Source organism: Bubalus bubalis, chromosome 19, assembly GCF_019923935.1.
Source record: "Bubalus bubalis isolate 160015118507 breed Murrah chromosome 19, NDDB_SH_1, whole genome shotgun sequence".
Lineage (NCBI taxonomy): Eukaryota > Metazoa > Chordata > Mammalia > Artiodactyla > Bovidae > Bubalus > Bubalus bubalis.
The window spans coordinates 1,362,491-1,377,888 of record NC_059175.1 but is presented as its reverse complement, the minus strand read 5'-3'; the positions used below and the strand labels follow the sequence as shown (position 1 = coordinate 1,377,888).

Below are 15,398 nucleotides of genomic sequence, written 5' to 3'. Positions count from 1 at the left end.
ATTTCACTTGGATTTACAGATGAGGAAACTGAAGCAGAGAGAGAGTAAACAACTTATTCTTTCATCTCTAACTAGTAAGTTGCTGTTGTTTAGTCGCTAGATCATGTCCGACTCTTTCACAACCCCATCGACTGTAGCCCACCAGGCTCCTATGTCCATGGGATTTTCCAGGCAAGAATACTGGAATGAGTTGCCAGTTCCTTCTTTAGGGGAGTTTCCCGACCCAGGGATCAAACCTGTGTCTCCTGCATGGGCAGGCGAATTCTTTACCACTGAGTTACCAAGGAAGCCCAACTAGTAAGTTAGACAGAATTACCCAGAAATCTGGACTGTTTCCACTTCATATACAGCTTGGCCCCTCCCCTCACAATGGTGCTTACTTACATGTTACGTACCAAGCACATGGTATTTTTCAACAAACATTCACTCAATACCTACTGCATGCCAGAGACTGCTCTGGCTATTTGGGTTACAATGACACATAAGACAGACAAAATTCCTTATGTATGACTTGTATTAGCTCAGTTAACCTTCACAGTAACCCTTCAATGTACTACCCTCCATGTAACATATGAGAAACTGAAAAAAAGATTAAGGAACTTGCCCATGGCTACAAAACTAGAAAACGGAGTCAAACTCAGACTGGAATCTAAAGTCTTTCCTTTCCTGACTACCCCAGTGCCAATATCACAGTTTGTTGTGTGTGTATGAGTATATATGTCTATGTGTGTATATCTATAAACATAGATATACATATATATGTGTGTGTGTATGTGTATATATATACACATACACACACACACTAGACTTATTAATTTCCTGTCTTCTTCAACCTCAGCCAGGGTGGAGACTGAGACTGCCTGGTGGCCAGTGAATTCCCAGTGCTGAGAACAGCATCTGACTCACAATTGAAGTTCAATCAATATTTACTGAACTTTAATAAATACTTGTTGAACTGAAGGAATATACCCATGCAGGGCAGGTATGTCTCATCTCCTAAGTCTTTTCTTGCATTTCTTGACATTATTTAATGAGTTGCTGAGCCAGCTGGATTGCCAATTTTGATGGCAATTGACTGCCATTGACTGCCCTGTGACCCTTCAGGATGGATTTGTACCTCATCACGACCCTGCCACTTGCAGACAGGTTTGAAAACAAAAGCTTCAGCAAACACCAATTGTCAATAGAGTTTGTACAAGCAGCCGTGTAAGGGAACACAAACAGTATTGGTGAAAAAGAATGTAACTGCCTGCAGCTCATTTCTCTAGTCACTGATCTGGGCTTTGGAGGGTCTCCATTCCAGGAAGAAATAGAACCAGCCGACAAGTCCACTTTGGATTCAAAAGAAACACACACTTTTATTAAAATATACAGGTAGTTTGCCTGGAGTCTCTGGGCAAGGTGTTGGTAGCCTCAACACCAAGGCAACAACCTGACGTTGCATCAGGAGGGTGAATGTGATGACCCAGCAGAAGCTTCCAGCAGCAAGGCCAGAGCTCAAACCTGGTGCAAGTTGGCAGTGGGTGAGGCAGAAGAATCACAACCAGAGGGAATCAAGGAGAAGATGTCTTCCTCCGATCAGGAGAGGACAAGAATCACAACCTCTGAACACTTCTAGGTATCAGACTTCGATGACGACTTGACCCACAGTCACCCATTTAATCCTCTCACAATTCTCATGGTGGGTACAATTATTAGCATCTCTATTTTACAGATGAGGACACTGAGGTAGTGTAAGATGAAGTGAATAGCCCAGGGTGACCCAGATGGAAAGGAGATGAGCCAGGATTTCACCCCAGGCGGGCTGTCTTCAGAACACACAGCCTCAACCGTTACACCGCACTGCCTCTGGCTAAAGGATGTGTATTTGGTACCTACTCTCTGTCAGGTGCTTTAGGACCCCTACTGGATCCTCCTAAAACCTTACAGGTTGCCATTGGTGAGCCAAGGTGACATACTCAGCCAACAAGAGGAAAGTAAATTCCCAGGAGTTCTCTAAGCAGTGACTCTCAACTGGGGACAAATGTGGGGAAGGGAACACTTGTCAATGCTGGACACATGCTTGGCTGTCACAATCCTGGGGGTGAGGGAGGCAGGCATGGGGAGTGGGGGAGCTCCTAGCATCTAGCTGGTGGAGGTCAGGGACACTGCCAAATATCCCACAGTGCACAAGACAGCCCCATATCAAGAATGATCTGGCCCCAAATATCAATAGTGTCAAGGCTGATGAGTTCTGCAAAAACATCATGCTGGGATTCACTCTCTTTTTCCCAGTGCCCCCAGTATAGGTATATGCACACACACATGCTCACACTGTCTCACACTGTTCTGTGTTCACACACTCACATACTAGAGTTGGAAGAGAGGCTTTATGATGAAACCAAGGGCTGATTTCTCAGTCCTCAAGCTCCAGTGTGGGAGTGTGGTGCACTGCTGGGCTCTGCAGAAGGTTAGAGGGGGTGATAGAGGGTGAAGCCTGCTATCCTGGAGATTTTGGGAAATCTAGTTCAAGAGATAAAATGAACACACAGGAAATAAGAGGCTATCTTTTTTTTTTTTTTTATTAAAAAAAAAGGGGGGGGGGTGGCTAAACTGTGGAGATCCAACCAGTCCATCCTAAAGGAAATCAGTCCTGAATATTCATTTGAAGGACTGATGCTGAAGATGAAACTCCAATACTCTGGCCACCTGATGCTAAGAACTGACTCCTTAGAAAAGACCCTGATGCTGGGAAAGATTGAAAGCAGGAGGAGAAGGGGATGAGATGGCTGGATGGCATCACCGACTCAATGGACATGGGTTCAGCAAGCTCCAGAAGTTGGTGATGGACAGGGAGGCCTGGTGCGCTGCAGTCCATGGGGTCTCAAAGAGTGGGACACAACTGAGTGACTGAACTGAACTGAAGCTGTGGAGCATGACAGCCGTGGTCTCTCAGAAGAGACAGATCAAGAGAGGCCCATGAAGGAAGTGAGACTGGAGGGAGAGGAAAGGGCAAGGGGAGAGCAAGGGGGAGAACTGGGGTAAGAGCCCTGGGGAGGAAGGTGGGGAGGGAAGGCCCCAAGGGCAAGGAAAAAAGAAGGCAAATCAGCTTGACGGGTGCAGGGTTCAAGTGAGTCCTGAGGTGAGAACTGTGGGGCTTGGTGCAGGGATCCAGGTATTTAGAGGAGAGCTCAAGAACGCCTCAGTTGTGTGCTCTCTTACAGGACTCAGTCTCCGGACAGGAAAGGAGCTGGGGGTAAGGGCAGGAGGGTAAGCTTCATCTGAGCCTTATGAGGTTACTAGAAAGTGTAAAACCTTCAGCCTCTACTCCCTCTTCATCCCCCACCTTCTGCCCTCTCATTTGCTTACCATTCATCCAGTCAACAACTATTCTGCGCTAGGCATTGTGTGCTGGAGAAGAGCAAGAAGCACAGCACTGCTGCCATGGTGTTCACACTCTACGGAGGAGCCAGGCAATTCTACGCAAGGCCACAGTGAACCCTGACGGGGCGATGGCAGGAGCCACAGTGACCTGAAGCAAGGGGTGTCCCATCTCCAAACTGAGAGATGGGGCATTAGTACTAGTAACATTGTTTTTTGCTGCCTCAAGCAAAAAGGAGAGACTACTACTAGCTCATTACCTTGCTGAGAGAAGAGACTGATTTTCAGCTCTGCACTCCCATACTCAGCCCAGGACCATAACTTAGCATGGATTTATTGGACTTAAGCGATCTGAATAGACTATAAAAATAGTTTTCTTAATCTTGACCACTCCCAGATGTAAGAATTCACACTTTGGGCAGGGTGCCTTGGCTGTGTCTACTGTGCCTAGTTAGTGAGTACATTTTACCAGGGTCTATAGCTGGCTTCCATGAATGGGCCTCACTACTACTGCTACTGTTAAGTCACTTCAGTCGTGTCCGACTCTGTGCAACCCCATAGATGGCAGCCCACCAGGCTCCCCCATCCCTGGGATTCTCCAGGCAAGAACACTGGAGTGGGTTGCCATTTCCTTGAATGGGCCTTAATGAAACGGTAATGCAAAAGTGGACGTGTGCATGTTTTTGTAGGAAGAGGATTTAGAGCTTCCACTGGATTCCCAAGGGTCCCAAGTCACAGTATCAATGAGACTCTCTGATCTACCACGTTTGTGCTAGTACCAGATGGAATCTGGTTCCATCAAGAACCAGAGGGAATCGAGGTTGACCTCCAACAGAGCTCAGCCCTCAAACAATAAGCCGCCCAGGGCAGGAAATAATGCAGTCACATAAAACTAAAAGGCAAGGTGAAAAATGATTTCAGGATACCAGAAGAAATTTCTTCCAGGGATGAGGTGTAAGAAAACTGCTGGAAAGAGGTTGCATTTCAGTAAGAGTTTGAAGCTCTCTGCTCTTCAATTTCCTCATCTTTGAAATGAAGATAAAAGGACTCGTCTCTCAGCATGGCTGTGAGGGTTCAACATGACACCACAGCACTTCACAAATAGACCAGATTGAAAAAAGTTGAGGCAATGTTATTATTTATGGCAATATCGATGACAACTTAGACCAGGGGATTAACTAAGGAAGTCCTGTGTGCAATTCCATTCTTCCAGCTGCTCAGACCAAAAACGATAGTGTCACCCCTGATTACTCCCTTTCTCTCATACCTACATCCAATGCATGAGGAAAACCCCATGTGCTCGACCTACAATACACACACAGCCAAGCGCACCTCATCTCCTCCCCTGCTATATCCCCGGGTGCCCCCACACCATCTCTTGCCTAGATTATTATAGTAACTGCTGTGCTGGCCTCCATGCTCCCACATTTAATTCCTTTCTATCTACTAACCATAAAATGTCTACAATAATCCTTTTAAAATAAGACAGACAGTGGTTGCCAAGGGGGAGGGGTGGGACAGGGATAGGCTGGGAGTTTGGGGTTAGTAGACACAAACTGTTACATGTAGAATGGATAAACAACAAGGACCTACTGTACAGCATGGGGAGCTCAATTCAATACCCTGTGATAAATCATATTCATTGGAAGAACTAATGCTGAAGCAGAAGCTCCAATACTTTGGCCACCTGATGCTAAGAGCTAACTTATTGGAAAAGACCCTGATGCTGGGAAAGACTGATGCTGAAAAGAAGGCAGGAGGAGAAGGGGATGATAGAGGATGAGATGGTTGGATGGCAACACCGACTCAATGGACATGAGTTTGAGCAAGCTTCGGGAGATGGTGAAGGACAGGGAAGCCTGTGCTGCAGTCCATGGGATCGCAAAGAGTCAGACACAACTTAGCAACTGAACGACAAGTGTGTGTGTGTGTGTGTGTGTGTGTGTGTATAACTGAGTCACTTTGCTGTACAGCAGAAATTAACACAACATGTAAATCAACTATACTTCAATTAAAAATTAAATTTTAAAAAAGACAAAACATACTGCAATTCTTCTCAAATCCTTCAATGCCCTATCCCCTTCCATTTAGACTAAAAGCCAAAGTCTTATAACATGTGCCAGGCATTGCTCAATACAACCTCTGCTCAGAGCACTCATTTCTGACCACTCTGCCCCTGGCTTACTCTGCTCTATCCATACTGGCCTTCCACACATCAGCGAGGTTTCCTTGGCTGTTTATTCTACCTGGAACACTCTCTCCTGAGACAGCTCCCTTACTGCCACCACCAGGCAGGCGAGCAGCAAAATCCCGCTTCCCCGCCAAGTCATCCAGGTCTAGTCGGCACCAGGTTTGCACCTCGCTGCAGCCTAGCACACCAGTCACGGTCTCTGAAACCTGACATTGCCTGCACTTAATCCATCCCAACAGATGCCTGCTCAGCACGGGCTCTGTTCACACCCTGTGCTGGATGCTGAGGCACCTAAGCAAGTCACACTGCCCACCTAGGTCCTCTTCAGCATCCTGGTTTAGGCTTTGACCCAAGGAGTTCTGTTTTATCAGGGGCATTCTGAGTGCCCTGGGGCAATGTCTGGAGGGGGGTTTGGAAAGGTGCGGACACTGTCAGTCACACCCACCACCTGCACAGCACCTTTATTTTTTTATTATTATTTTTTTAAATTTTATTTTATTTTTAAACTTTACATAATTGTATTAGTTTTGCCAAATATCAAAATGAATCCGCCCCAGGTATACATGTGTTCCCCATCAAGGCCGAAGCTGACGGTGTCCTAGTGGGGTCAGAGGAGCAGGACATGGATGACTTTTTTCCAAGAGAACTAGAAACCAAGTGAGACTTCAGAGGCTGACAAATTCAGCCTGGCTGTTTTCTAACTCACATCAATTAAAGCAAGTGGAAAGAAAGGAGACAGTGCCTATTAAAGGGAACATTTGTGGTGCCTCCACAGCCTTCTGGAATTGGTTGGCAATAAGCATTAGCATTCCCCATTTGCAGAACATTTGCCACAGAACACAGACTGTAGCCCCCATGTGTAATTGGCCATTAAATTAAAGGCCTATAAACCTAAAAACAAAACACACACACAAAGAAGAAGTCCAAAGGTCCAGAAATTAGCAGAATATTATGGTGACTACATCACCTGTCTCAAAATTCAGCAGTAATATAAGAATGCTGAACTCAGGAGGAAGCAAAGCTTAGCAAACACATTCTGTCAAGGCTCATTCAAACACAAACATTATGGTGGGGGGCAAGATGGCCACTAACAAATGCAGTTCCCATAAACCTAGGGATTAGGACAATCTCCAAAAATGGACTCAAACAGTCAGCCCAGCAGGCACTCTTCAACAATCCCAAACTGCTGAAGCAATCAGAAAGGAGGAGGACCAGGCACCTAAGAATTGGTGGCAGGAAGGAATTAGATTTCCATCCATGTGTTTTTATTGCACCAGACTAACTTCTGGAGACAAATCGAAAGGTACAGTTTGCTTCCACAGCAAAAATAGGATTCCTTTAAGCATTTCCTTTACAATGTTTTCCCCCATTGCTCCTCAGGGGCCTTCTGAGACCATCCAGTTTAAGATTCCCTCCTTCCAATATTCTCATTCATGAGACAGGCTCTTTTCTTCAGAATAGCACATATCATAATTTACAGTGGTATACTTATTGATTTCCCCACAAGGTGCCTTTAGTCTTCCCACTAGACTATAAGCTCCAAAAGGGTAGCAAACATACTGGCCAAATTCTAGTAATTTCACTATCTAGCCATAGGAAATGCCCAATAAATATTTAAGAAATAAATCAAGTAGGAAGGAGTGAATGAGAGAACAAATTGATGGTCTCTGTTTCTGCTCTTTTACTATTAACTCTGGCAATAGGAGCAGTAATAGTGGTCCCTCTGTAGTGGAGATCTCCCCTGGTGTGTTTGGAATCCATGTTTGACTCACGCCTCCTATGCAAAGAATCTGTCCCCACTCACAACTCCTGCCAGCCCCATCCCATAGCCAGCGCATACTGGGACAGGCAGAGGCAGCATCTTGATCAGAGTGGGGCTCATTCTTAGCTTGGCAGTGACCTCTGACTTGGGGTGGCCTTTATGAAAAAGGTCAATCGATCCAACCAGACCTTCTCTCTCAAGACCGAACAAATAAACACAGAGAGGAGATTCAGAAGGTACCAGGACATGCTAGGTTGAGGTGGGCGGCCTGCTGGGGCCATCAGGCTGGGGCCATCTAGTGGTCTCAGAATATCAAAGTCAGGAAGGTGAGGAGAGAACAGAAAACTGAGCTCATAGGTTTAGAGTAGCTGGGAAGCCATAAGAAGACAGGCAGAATTTCCCAGGACTCCCCAGTCCAGCTCCTTCTGGAGGACTGCTGCTTATGTTTCCTGGGTTTGTTTGATTTCCCTTGATACTTAAAACACACTACTTTCCTCACACACACATACACACCGCACACCTATTAACTGAACACGTTTGAGTGAATTTTGTTCCTTCTAGTGAGAGTGTGTGCTGCAGGGACACAAGCACCCATTGCCCACTAGGCATCTGTCTGTTTCACTCTGGACCACCCCTGTCCAGGGAACAGCATCACCTGCATCCTAGCCCAGAGAGATCTTTCGAACTCATCTGTATTTCCCAATCAAGATGCAAAAGAGATCCCATCTCAACTCTGGAAGATCCTGCCGTGGTTTGAGTTACACCACTCCCCACCAAACCAATGATACTTTAGACTCTTAATCCCCAGCACCTCAGAATGAAACTTTACTCAGAGACACTCTTTTCAGAGGTAATACAGTTAAAATAGGTCATTAGGGTGGGCCCTCATCCTAACGGGACTTCTCTGGTGGCTCAGATGGTAAAGAATCTGCCTGCAGTGTGGGAGACCTGGGTTCGATCCATGGGTTGAGAAGATCCCCTGGAAAAGGAAATGGCAACCCACTCCAATATTCTTGCCTGGAGAATTCCATGGACAGAGGAGCCTGGCGGTCTATAGTCCATGGAGTTGCAAAGAGCTGGACACGACTGAGTGACTAACACTCACCCTAACCTAACTGGTGTTCTGATTAAAAGGGAAACGTTGGAAGGAGACACGCACACACAGGAAGAATGCCATATAGAGACAGACGCAGAGCCTGAGGTAAAAGGCATGGGGCACCAAAGACTGTTAGCGAACCACCTGAAGCTAGGCGAGAGACCTGGAACAGACTGTCCCTCATAGCTCTTTGAAGGAGCCAAGCAGTACTGCCCACCACCACATGTAGATAGGTATGCAACCGTAACTAGAGATGACCTGTGCAGAGAGGAGGCTTCTGAGCATAACTGAAGTACCCACACAGATCCACCCAGCAGGCCCAGCTTCAGGGTAAGCAAACCTTTTCTGCATTCACATTCCGAGAGCCCCCGCCCTGAAGCCTTCTTTTACGGCCCTAAACAGCACATTGCAGACCACAGGCCAACTGTAAGGAGCCACCTGCTGCCCTCACTAGAGCTCCAAATCCGTATGTTGAAGTCCCATATTTGGATCAGGTCTGTACAGATGCGATTAGGAAGCTGTTAGCATGGGGCCCTAATCCAACATGACTGGCATCCTTTGAAGAAGAAGACGGCTCACGCACGTGGTGAGCATGCACAGAGAGAGGACCGTGTGAGGACAAAGCAATGAGAGAGCAGTTGGCTGCCGGCCTAGGAGGCCTCAGGAGAAGCCAACCTCTCAGCACCTTGGACTTGGAATTCCAGCCTCCAGAACTGTGAGAAAATAATTTCTGTTGTTTAAGCCGCCCAGTCAGTACCTTTTTGTTATGGCTGCCTGAGAAAATGAATCTATCATCCCTAATACCCTCATTTCCCTCCTTGTTTAGGTACACTGGATTTTTAGCTGGGTGCATGACTGCTTACATTGAAGACTGCATTTCCAGGTTCCCTTGTGGCTAGGTTCAGTCATGTGATTAGGTTTTAGCCAATAGGATACAAGAGGAAGTGTCAAGTGGGCCTTCCAGCAAGTGGCCTTAATGCAAAGGGTCATGCCTTTCATGTTCCCTTCGGTCCTCTTGCTGCCTGGAAGATGGACCTGAGCTCAAGAAGCCAGTTTGGTGCAAAAGGCAGAAGCCTTGCCAAGGAAGCAGGGCAGGAAACAGGATGAGCTACTCTACCACTTCTTCAGGGACTATTTCTGGGCTTTCTATATGAGAGAGAAATAACCTTTTATTTTGGAGAGTTTCTGTCATCCATAGGAGTTTGCTACTCTTTTTCAGCTCCTCCTTTTCTGTCCCCTGTCCTCTCTTCCAAAGATAAAGCTGTCATCAATGACAAAAGTCTCAGGCAGAGAGGATTAAGACAGTACAGGCCTAACAGAAATGTTAATTATATGTGGAACTCATGCAGGATTAACCAGACAGTCAGTAGACAGGAAAATTGTCACCCACTGCTGTTCCATTCTGTGTCCAACCCCTGCCCCCCTCCAAGTGGTTAAATTATCTTCCTACAGGTGGCACACCTGCTCAGAACCTCCAATGCTCACACAAAGAAGCCCAAACTTATGAGCTTGGTACTCAAAGGCCTTCACAATCAGGCTGCAATCTACCTCTCCAACTTTTTGTTTTTTCACTACAATCATTCACTAAAATCAAAGAGGACTATTTATTGTTTGACCTAAATGCCAACACCTTCCAACCTCCTGCCTTTGTCTATACCATTTCTCCTTCCAGTTTCCCTCCTAATGTTGTACAGAGGGCCTGGTGTCTGAAGACAACTGAATCTAATGCCCAGCCCAAGTACTTCCAAGTTATGTGAATTCTGGAAGTCTTTGTCTATAAAATGAGAATAATAATCCACTGTCTCACATAGGTGTTTGGAAGCCAGACAAAGATATTGCATGAGAATGGGTCTTCTACTGTACTTACTGTTATAAGGCATGACTGTCCTGAACCTGGTGTAAGGGTGCATTACCCTGTGTCTCTCTTGGCTGAGCAACTATTAGCCCCTTGACCTCAGCTGCTAACTTTCATTGCCCAGTGTCATTACTAAGTGATTTTTCAGGTACTACCTCTATTCAATCCTCACAATAGTCTCAAGAGATCCATATTATGCCTACTATAGATGAGTAAACAGGGCCAGATTTGAACTCACAGCGCAAGCTTCTAATCTTACACAAAACTCCCCAAGGGCAGAGGCTATGTCTTTTCTTATGTTATAGCTACACTATCTCATCTGTGGCAAGTCTACCCAAGTGTCCTCTCTGGAACTCTAACAGATCACCCTTTAAAGCTCCATCAAGGAAGTACAAAGAACCTGGCCAGGGATCTACATGAGGCTCACTCTGGGTGCCCACCACACAGTGAGCTGAGAAAGCAGCCAAGAGGTTCTGGTATGAAGCTGCCTCCAGAAAAACCAGCTCCCCAAACAGACAGACACCAGCAGCCCTTGTCAGCTGGGCCAGAGGAAAGGGAAACCAAATGGGAAAGCAAAGCTCAGGAGCTCCTGTGTTGGACCGGCTGAGACTCCAGAGATGTTCTGACGACTCCCTAATCCTTACGTGGCTCTAGCTCTTCATCTTCCTTCAAGCCCCACACTCATTATCTCAGATGCTCTTCATAAAAGAATGCCTTGAAATAGAAATGTATTAATATCTAGACTTACAGTGAGGAAACTATAGCACAGACCTGTCTGCAAAAATGATGCTGTCAGAAGCAGAACTCGGACTCCTTACTCTCGGGCCCCTGTTCTTTCTGCAGGGTGACTCCAGTCCCCTGTCTCCTCATAACCCAAAGCCATAAAGCCTTGCTTTTTCATTCCATCTACCTGGAGTCTGCAGAGGAGGGCTGGAGAGTACCTTTCTTGCCTCTGCCATTCAACGGCAGAGATAAAAAGATCCTCTGATAAACAGATGCCTACCAAGTGCTCACTGGCCCTCTTAAAGGTCATATGTGCTCTGACCCCCACCCCAAATAGAATTTTCATAGGTAGGTGTGAACAACGTCAGATACTCCATCAGAAGAAGCCTCTGGCCCTAGAGCCTAACAGAGTTTCTAGTCTCTGAGCACACAGGTGAGGTTTCCTCTGCTAGGGAGGGTGAGACCCTACTCCATCCTGTAGGCCCCTCCCAGCCTGTGATCTCATGTACTGAATTGGGCTCCCATGCAGAGAATAAAGTCTAAAAACAAGCACTGATAAAATTTAATGAGGATCTGTACAACTCATTCTAGGCACTTTATGTGGGTTAATTCATCTAGTCCTTCGACAACCCTGAGCAGCAGGTGCTGTTATTGCTCCCATTACACAGACAAGGAAACTGAAGCCTGGAGAGAGTACATAAGTTGTCTAGCTCAGAAGGATGGGAAGCATTGGAAGCTGGAGTCCAAGAGCAGGAACCAGAGTCCATTCTCTTCACCCTGCAGCACAGTGCCCACCCGGCAGGAGCGCACTGCAGCCCTTCAGCCAGAGGGTGGGACTCTTCCACCACCCTCAGGCTCCCTAATTAAGTGCCCTGGTTCCCCTGGACCGCCAGTACCTGCCCCTTGTGTACCACCCAGGCACCTTCGCTCTTCTGTCCACCAGTCTCCCTCTACACTGGCTTCAGCACATATCTCATGTCCCTCCTCTGAACAGAAGCCCTCTATGGCTCCCCACTGCCTAAATGGAAAAAGTCTCAACTTCTTAGCATAGCATTCAGAGCCTTCCAAAATACGGCTGCAGCTTAACTTTGTGCACCCTTCCCTTCAATGCACCCTCCCCTCAAGGTGAAAGGAGCTACCACTTTTTTCCTCTGGATATGCTCTTGTTTTCCTGGATATTCCCTTCATGTCCAGCTTTCATCTCCTAGATTGCATTGGTCCCTCCACCTGTAAGGGTCTGCTCCATTTATCGGTCCCCATCTTCCCCTGAGAAGGGATTCAGCCTGATAACCCGAGCAAGAAGGGCCAGAGTTACAGAAGCTTTAAAGTTGAAAAGTTAGTGAATCTAGTTCAACGTAGGTGGAGAAATTGAGCCCCCTTCAGGGCATGGATTAGTATTTGTTCTCTGGCTGGGGACCATTCACCTTTAAACAGTCCACAGCGCCTGGAGCCTAGTAAATGAATGACTAACTGGTGAGCCCTCCAGGACAGTGCTTCTCCAGCAGAGGCCCTGGGATTCCCAGCATCTAATCATTCTCGGCCTTGGGTCCTCCAACATCTGACCTGTTCAGTTCTCATCTCTGAGGGCGGTATCTGGTGTCTGCCTATGTAGCAAGCCACAGAGAGGTTTTTAAATTCACACTTATCTGAAAACCACTTTGAATCTATGGGGATTGCACCACGGGTGCCATTTAGTAGAAAGAGTCCTAGTACCTGAAGCTTCCCTTCCCCCAGTCACCACTTCCGCCCCTGAGCTTGAGGCAGAGGCCTCTGGGAGCTTAGATGGCTGAAGCTGATGAGGCGGCTTCTTGGATGTCCCCGTATAACCTGGTGCGAGACTTTCTCCCCCAGAGACTGTCTGGGGCTGAGTGGAGGGTCTTGCCCTCCAGCCCTACACCCCAAGGATGCTCTGCCAAACAAAGGGGTCATCTGACCCAGGAGGAACAGGCAGGGGAAGCAGGCAGATGGGTGTCGCTTAGGGCAAGGGTGGCGGGAGGGATGTGGGGTCAGGCAAGGCCCAGCCAAGAGAGAGAACGATGCTCGATGCTCCCTCTAAGAGGCCAAGTCTCCAGAAAGGGTGAGGGAATCCCTGTAATGCTAGGAGCCTGACACAGAGGCAGGTGGCTCTGAGCTCTGCTGGAACCCATCTAGGAAATGCATAGGCACTTGGAGAAAGAGGGCAGCCCTGTGGCGGTGGGCAGCCAGGAGATGGAGTGGGCTGGGTGTGGCCTGCTGGGTCAGGTGCCCACCTTCCTTTCCCCCTGCCTCCCTTTTCCTATCCTGCTGGCCACACATCAGCAGAGGGAGCCCTCCGAGCTTGAGTGAGCGCTCGTGGCCTGTGTCCACACCGCTGGCTCCCCAGCACCTTCCTGGGCGGCTCTCTGGCCACCTGCCCTTCTCCTGCCGAGATCCCGAGGCCCAATCTTACCCACTCCATGTCGCTCCTTGTCAGTTTTGCGCCAGGGGGCCATGGCTCGGCCGGGACCTGCAGGCACCTCCTGTCGTCCTCTGGGGAAGCAGCCAGGGGTGGCTGGGCGCGCTGCTGGGCCCCACTTCCTTCCTCTTTTCAAACTCCCTCTCGGCCCGCCCTCCCCTCCTCAGGGCGCCAGCTCCTCCTCCCCCATCCCTTTGGGCAGGGGCACAGTAGAAGCTTAGTGGCTAGAAGTCCAGAAGTCCTCCACAAAGCCTAGGGGCCACACCCCACTTGCCTCCTCCCCAGGCAATCGAGCAGTGGCCGAGCAGGTACCTGGGGTCACTCAGGCCATCACCACAAGCACAGGAAGTTCCCCGTAACTGAGCCTAGTGATTAAACCCAGCTCCCTCCCACTTTCCCAGGTGGCTCCAGTGGTAAACAACCTGAGTGCAATTGTGTGGTAGTTTGAGCATTCTTTGGCATTGCCTTTATTTGGGATTGGAATGAAAACTGACCTTTCCCAGTCCTGTGGCCACTGCTGAGTTTTCCAAACTTGCTGGCATATTGAATGCAGCACTTTCACAGCATCATCTTTTAGGATCTGAAATAGCTCAACTGGAATTCCATCACCTCCACTAGCTTTGCTCGTAGTGATGCTTCTTAAGGCCCACTTGACTTCACATTCCAGCATGTCTGGCTCTAGGTGAGTGATCATACCATTGTGGTTTTCTGGGTCATGAAGATATTTTTTTGTATAGTTCTTCTGTGTATTCTTGCCACCTCTTCTTAATATCTTCTACTTCTGTTAGGTCCATACCATTTCTGTCCTTTATTGTGCCCATCTTTGCATGAATGTTCCTTTGGTACCTATAATTTTCTTGAAGAGACCTCTAGCCTTCCCCATTCTTTTGTTTTCCTCCATTTCTTTGCATTGATCGCTGAGGAAGGCTTTCTTATCTCGTCTTGCTATTCTTTGGAACTCTGCATTCAAATGGGTATATATCTTTCCTTTTCTCCTTTGCCTTTCACTTCTCTTCTATTCACAGCTATCTGTAAGGCTTCCTCAGACAACCATTTTGCCTTTTTGCATTTCTTTTTCTTGAGGATGGTCTTGATCCCTGTCTCCTGTACAAGGTCATGAACCTCCATCCATAGTTCTTCAGGCACTCTGTCTATCAGATCTAATCCCTTGAATCTATTTGTCACTTCCTTTATCCTTTTGGTGCCATGACCCATTAGGAGATCTGATAAAAGCTCAGGAAACTCACCTCTGAAAATATACAAGCACAGAACTTATCAACAATGCCAGGAGGTCCAGGGTGTTCTAACAGCCAGCAACAGTGGGCCCTGGGAAGTGAGTCCTAGACTTAGACTAATGGAGACACTTCTCAGAAATACTAGAATAGATTCTATCAAGAAGCAAAAATCTCTCTTTGATCCACAGTGATAAGACTGAATTAAAGTCTTCCTGAATTTCCTTTCTTTATTCATAACTCTCAGTACCCCTTTCTGCCTTGCACTAGAGAGTCAATAAGACAGATTAGGCAATATCACAGCTGACAGACAGCTATGGCAAACTATTAATTTCATTTTATCTAAAGTTATTTCCTTTTCAGTTTTCTAGCAGCACAAATTGGGTAGTATTTTTTATAGAGAGCAGTGAGTCAGTCAGGATTCCACCAGGGAAACAGAATCAGTAGGATGTATATGTGTCTTGATTGAATGATTGATTGCAAGGAATTGGCTTGTGTGAGTGTGGAGCTGGCGAGGTAAGCCTGAAATTCAGAGGACCGACCTCCAAGAAGTGCCAGCTGAAACTCTTAGGTAGGAGCTGTAGTTGCTATCCAGGGAGAATTTCTTCTTCATTCAAGGAAAGTGTAGTCAAGGACTTTGAACTGATTCATTCCCGCCTACTCAGATTGTTGAGGATAATCTTCTTCACTTAAAATCAACTGGTTGTAGATGTTAATTACATCCACAAAATACTTCCACAACACC

At 47.2% G+C, this 15,398-nt stretch overlaps 1 protein-coding gene across 3 annotated transcripts in view; it reads right to left on the bottom strand.

Moving 5' to 3' along the window:
• DOCK2 (dedicator of cytokinesis 2) overlaps positions 1-13,760 on the bottom strand; it is a 457,833-nt gene extending 444,073 nt beyond the window's left edge. The window contains exon 1 of one of the 3 annotated variants that reach the window (XM_025270818.3): positions 13,416-13,760. In XM_025270818.3, the coding sequence (XP_025126603.2) occupies positions 13,416-13,458 (43 nt within the window). In that variant the 5' untranslated portion in view covers positions 13,459-13,760. The remainder of the gene's footprint in view (positions 1-13,415) is intronic. The other 2 variants (XM_025270819.3, XM_006075524.4) reach the window with 2 other exon arrangements.
• Positions 13,761-15,398: the final 1,638 nt, after the last annotated feature.